Raw genomic sequence first — 5,676 nt, forward strand, 5'->3', positions numbered from 1 at the left:
GTCCCCGTAAATTAGTGGTGCGGCAAAAGAGACCAATAGAATAAGTACTAGGCTTACAAAGAATAAGTACTGTGGTCAATCTGTTCGACTAAAGGCAGTGCTCCAGCATGGCCGCAATCAAATGACTGAAACAAATAAAAGAAAAGAAAATATACGATGATCATTGTTTAATGTCTGCCTTCGAAGTTGGCATGGGTGGGGTAGCTGCAATATACTGTTGTATTTGATTACATTTGGCTAATTAATTGAGCTTCATTGTTTTAGAGCAACCAAGCGCCATATCGAAGACCAAGGGAGTCAGAATTATCAACCAGCAGCACACCTAATATATATTCAATAGATTCATATTGTAAGTTGTTTTTTTTTTCCTCATCATAATTATTTTAACTATTTTACTTTCCTCTTTGGTTCTGTAACCCTTTAGCATTTAAACAAATATTTAACTTGTTTTATGTTCAACCTTTTATGAGCTGGTCTCCAATCACATCAGTGAAATCTTGAAGCTATGAGATATGCATGATTAATTCAAAACGATGTAAATAAATTGGCATTACATTTGATAATCTGAATGCTAAAGGGTTTTGATATGCATGCCCATATTTATTGAAGTTAAAGTGAGTTATTGATTTGTTTTGTGTTTTTGCTAAAAACATTTTTTTAAAATGCTTTTTACCTCTACAACTTAGTTTCCAATAGTTTAGTTTTCTGGTTTTGTTGAGTTTCTTCTTGTTACTATTTTTTTGTTTATACTAATGTTTCTATGATTTTATTTTACTGATGAATTTACATAAGGATATATTTTTAAGAAAGGCATCAATCAATAAAGTCCTTTTTATCCTGAAAATATAGTTAACAAAGATCTTTTTTTTTTTTTCTTGTCTTCTTCTATAGTAACTGCACTGGGAGTATCCATTGTCTATATTCTTTCAATGTAGACATTTGACCTCCTTTATATTACTAATTTCAAAGTTTAAAAAGAAAAAAGGAAAAAAGTTAAAATATCCTTAACTTTTCTGATTGGAGGCAAATGAAATTTCCCTCTGACTGAAGTTCGAAACAAAAAAGTATTAGAAACGCTGCATGTTATTTTTGCAGCTTCCAACATTAAATGTACTTGCTGAAGTTATAAACAAGCGCTTTGAACTTTGGTGGAATTCATTAGCCTGGACTGCCTTTGCTTGATGACACAATATTACAACACTGGCTGTTCCAGAGACCCTTACTCTAATGAATCAAGTGTGTTATGAATACACTTTCATCTAGAAGCAGTTGTTCTCCTGTGACAAAACACAACAATGAGTGTATTCTCATTTGAATCTGCCAAACTAATATATTAACTATGAAACTAATTGAAAATGTATTTTATCAATTAGACTGAAGATGAAGACTTTCACAGCTTCTAAAATTGAGAACCTATAAAGAAAATGAAAGAAAACTTAAGTATTTAAATTGATCTATTATGAAAGAAAATTGTAGCACTTTCCTGAGCAAAGTAATTTTAGGAATTAGAATATTCTAATATTCAGATGTGTTAGGTTATACTTACATTGATATTCTCTTCTTCTAAACAAATAATAGTTTATTTTTTTTATTTCACATCTGTATACAGTTGAGAAATATGCATCGACCTTCCCTCTCCTCATCAATTAGATGCAGAGATTAATTTATCCCCATGTTTTCATTGTAGTTCTTTGTAATATTACTAACTTTAGGAAACTGACAAGAGAGGGTAAATCTCTTCATAGAAACGGCTTTCTGATATTTTTATAGCATTGGCTATTATGAAACAAGACTTCATTAAATTGATTACACACTTTGTTGCTTTTTAGTTAAAGACCTTAGAAGCATTTGAAGGCATTTACTTGTTTGTGTGAGGAATTCAGAGAAAAAAATAGTTATTTTAACAATTGTAGTGCAAAAAATAGTAGAAATTACAATACTAAAAAAAGTGTGGGGAAAAAAAACTGGTTAAAGACCTGGCTAGGATCTACTTCCATACATTGTGTACCACTTTTGTGTTTCTAGCAGTTGCATTCAAAGTGAATGTTTTTTTCCTTTCCAGCTCATGGTCAGCATAACCAAAGAAATGTTCTACTAAGTGTATCTGATATTAGTAACACAGGAAATTCTACTGTTGGTTTCAACAGAACATCTTCATTTCGAAACCGATTTCGAAATGAAGAGTCAGAAAAGAAGAAAGAAGAAGAAACAAAAGACCCAAGTAAAGAAACGAAAGGTGCAACCTAGTTTCCTTTGAAATACTTTATTTTTTTGTCAGCCCAGTTGCAAAGAAGAAATTATTAGTTGAAAGAAATGCACAGTACTTTGACACAAATTTAACTCTAAGAAAAAAGCGTAACAGCCTAGGATTAAATTAGCCTTAAGAGTAGAAAGTAATGGATTGCTTATGTATTTGTTACATTATTTAAGACAGAGAAATATAGGTTCCTATAGTCAAACAACCTAAACATGCTGAGTGGTTTAAGTTAATGGATGTCATTGTGTGAGAAATATTATCATTATTTCTATTTCAAATTTTCTTTAGAAACATATTTTCCTTTAAGCATATCTTCTTATATCTCTGCTCAGTTTTCTTAAAGACCACCAGCCTAGATAGTGTCATACCATATCACAGGTTTTCAAGATCAATAAATGCTTGGTATAATAGTTTGCTTACTTTAGTGGATCTTCACTAAAGTACTTCAAACTGCACCACAGTTAAGCCAATTTCCTCTTTAATCTGTTATAACTCTTTCTGGTCTCTGCAGTTATTCCTTTTGGGAACATCTTGACCTTGTAGCAGTTGATGTCACTGCTCTACCAGTCATTGAGTATGTCATCTAGAGGCTTTTATATGGTTGCTTGACTCACTATAATTAGTAACCAAACTACATCAGATAACACTCTGCCCTCCTGGAAAAGGATTCTTTAATTATATATAGTCTCAGGTCTACTGTACGAAAGGAAAAGACTTGGTCATGGATGTAATGCCTTTCATTATAGGTTTAACCTCAGTGAAATGCAAAATATCTAGACATTATATATTATGCAAAATATATGTTGTTATTTAACCTTTTTGTTACCAACCCAGCTGAAACTGGCTCTGGCTCTGAGTACAAATGTCTTGTTTTCATAAGTTTTGAATTAAAATCTTCCAAGCTTTAGTCACAATTTATGTTCCTAACACTAGCTGAATGATAACTAAGTTATTTTACTAAATTCTTTGTTATATTTGAAGTAATTGAAAGAAACACAGAGCATCTCAAAATAAATACCGTAACTAAAAGCTTAATGATGAGGGTTTTGTGCATGTACAGAAAATTGGAGAAAGCATTCTTTGATACAAAAATCTCATAAAAGAAAGTTGCTGAACCTGTAATCTTCATTGAATTTTAAAACCTCATTACATTGGAACTAATTTGTGTATTTCTATCCTTGTACTTATTCCACTTGCTTTGTCAACTCCAAAAGGATTGTAAGGCGAAGTAGACGAGTAGGATTTGAACTCGGTGTAGTAAACCAGAAGAGATGAAACCAGGCATTTTATCAACACTAGTAACACTGCCAACTTGCCTCTTTATTGATAGTAATTTGTATATTAACTTAATTTTGTGTATGGTGATCTGTTATTTATCCATAGCAGTAGCTTAGTTTTGTTATTTCACAGAAATGCTTGCATGAGTTTGAATGGTATTTCTTCTCTTTTCTTTTCTCAAATATTATTACAAGGGTTGCCAAAGATTGCACTGTTTGTATTTTATTTATTTATTTACTTTCTACATGATTTATTTCATGATTTTTAGTAAAGAGACACCTTGTAACCAAGGATTAACAAATTCTGCTATTTGTGTGATTGTATTTTTCTAAATGACTAATCTCTACATACCAACATAAAGTGTCCTTAGTGAAGTCATCTTCCTAGTAGGTAAACATCCTATCTCCCGACAGCATTTGTTGTAGCAAAAGAAGAGACAGAAGAATATGTAGCTCATGAATGTGCTGTGTTCTTTGCTTTCCTCAATTTCCCAACTTAATTACACCCAACCTAAACCTTCTTCATTTACAAGGTTTTCTCCTCCCTTTACTCTACTGTTTCCCTATTTCCCCTCTTTGTATTTATCACCCCAGATCTTCATATTTTTTCCTGACTATATTTTGCCTTCTGACAAAAATTAAGTTCAACTAAATAGCAACTACTGTAACAACTTCGTTATCTTTAATCCTCACTCTAGTTAGAAAGGTGTGAAAAGGCTTAAGAAACTGCTTCATTTTAACACACTTACTCATAAAGCCTATCAATAAAAAATGATTAAACTACAGTAAGTAGATGATCTCTTCTGAATTCCATAATGAGTGTGTTCACTTCTGAATTGACCAAAGTGTTTATGGAACATTATTTGCTTAAAATTTTAAAATATATGATTTAAATCAGAATGAATTTAGACCTAATGAAACTGCTCATTTACTGTTTTTGAGTGGACACTCTCTCTCTCTCCCTTATAACCAAAGTCTGATCAGATAGGATGGTTTTTCACTTGAAAATAGTGTAAAATGACATTGTGGGTGTTGAAAATTTTGTGAATGCTGATGCCTATAAACACCATATAGGGTTTCTATATATGTGCATGTGTATACATCATGTCACATACTGACATATGTACACATAACTTCATTATAAATTGATGTATCATCAACATAAGTTTCATTTTTCATCTTGCATGGTGTTGGACAATGCTGCAGTGGTAATCAGGCCCATATAGTTTTGTGTTCTCTAGTGTCCAAGCTGCTCGTCTTAAATTTTTGTTTGGACTTTCTTTGCTAATCTAGATGGAATTGGTGTACTCTTTATGTGAAAATCTCAAGCAGTACAATGTAGCTTTAGGTTTTAAATTAACCTGAACATATCATATGATTCTATGATATTCATAGGTATTTTATTTTATTCCTGAAGCTGAGAAAGAAAAGGATTCAGAGAGAAGAGAAACGTCCGCCTTGAAAGCCCGCCGAGCCAAGCGGGAAAGAAGATCAACAGGAGTTATTAATTACAATCTAAAGGTATGTATGCTGCACCATGTCAAATTACTTAGCAGTTCCTGGGTTTGTCCAGTTTACTGTAACTAAAGATAATTGAGTGGGTGTTGTTCACTCCTTGTATAAGTGACTGGTTTGTTTGCTTGAAACTTCACTTATTATCCATTGATATACAGAAGATATTGTGGCATAACTACAGGGTTTTACCCCCCAGACTTTGGGAGGTCATAACTTTCAGAAAGATTAATATTTTTGAATGAAATTTTCTATGCATATAATATTTACTATGTAGAATCCGAATATACAAAAATTTCCGGTGAAAGTGTTTTGGAATGGGGGTGGGGGACAATTTTCGGAAATTCCAACAGTCCACTTAAATTCTTCTTAACTTCCAGGAAAATGAATATCTTTTCGTGAAATTTTCTACAAATATATCTTGATGTATGTACATTTCGAGCATATAGGAATTTTGAAGGAAACAACTGCAGGTTATTTTTGAGAAGCGTTCCCCACTCGGTGGTGTTTCGGAGCAAGTCGTCCATATTTGTTTCATTTTTCTCTATTATGTGCGTATGTGCATCTGTAGATTTCTAGACAGTGAAGAGAAGCCGTCATAAGAAAACTTTTGTCAAAAATAACATGCAC

At 32.4% G+C, this 5,676-nt stretch overlaps 1 protein-coding gene across 10 annotated transcripts in view; it reads left to right on the forward strand.

Moving 5' to 3' along the window:
- The window catches only part of LOC106871763 (protein phosphatase 1 regulatory subunit 12A), a 216,364-nt gene that overhangs the window by 136,648 nt on the left and 74,040 nt on the right, over positions 1–5,676 (forward strand). For 9 of the 10 annotated variants that reach the window (XM_052978463.1, XM_052978462.1, XM_052978464.1 and 6 more), the window contains 3 exons: positions 265–349; positions 2,063–2,236; positions 4,952–5,055. In XM_052978463.1, coding sequence (XP_052834423.1) covers positions 265–349; positions 2,063–2,236; positions 4,952–5,055 — 363 coding nt within the window. The remainder of the gene's footprint in view (positions 1–264; positions 350–2,062; positions 2,237–4,951; positions 5,056–5,676) is intronic. The other variant, XM_052978465.1, reaches the window with a different exon arrangement.

The sequence above is a fragment of the Octopus bimaculoides genome, chromosome 2 (genome assembly GCF_001194135.2).
Source record: "Octopus bimaculoides isolate UCB-OBI-ISO-001 chromosome 2, ASM119413v2, whole genome shotgun sequence".
NCBI lineage: Eukaryota > Metazoa > Mollusca > Cephalopoda > Octopoda > Octopodidae > Octopus > Octopus bimaculoides.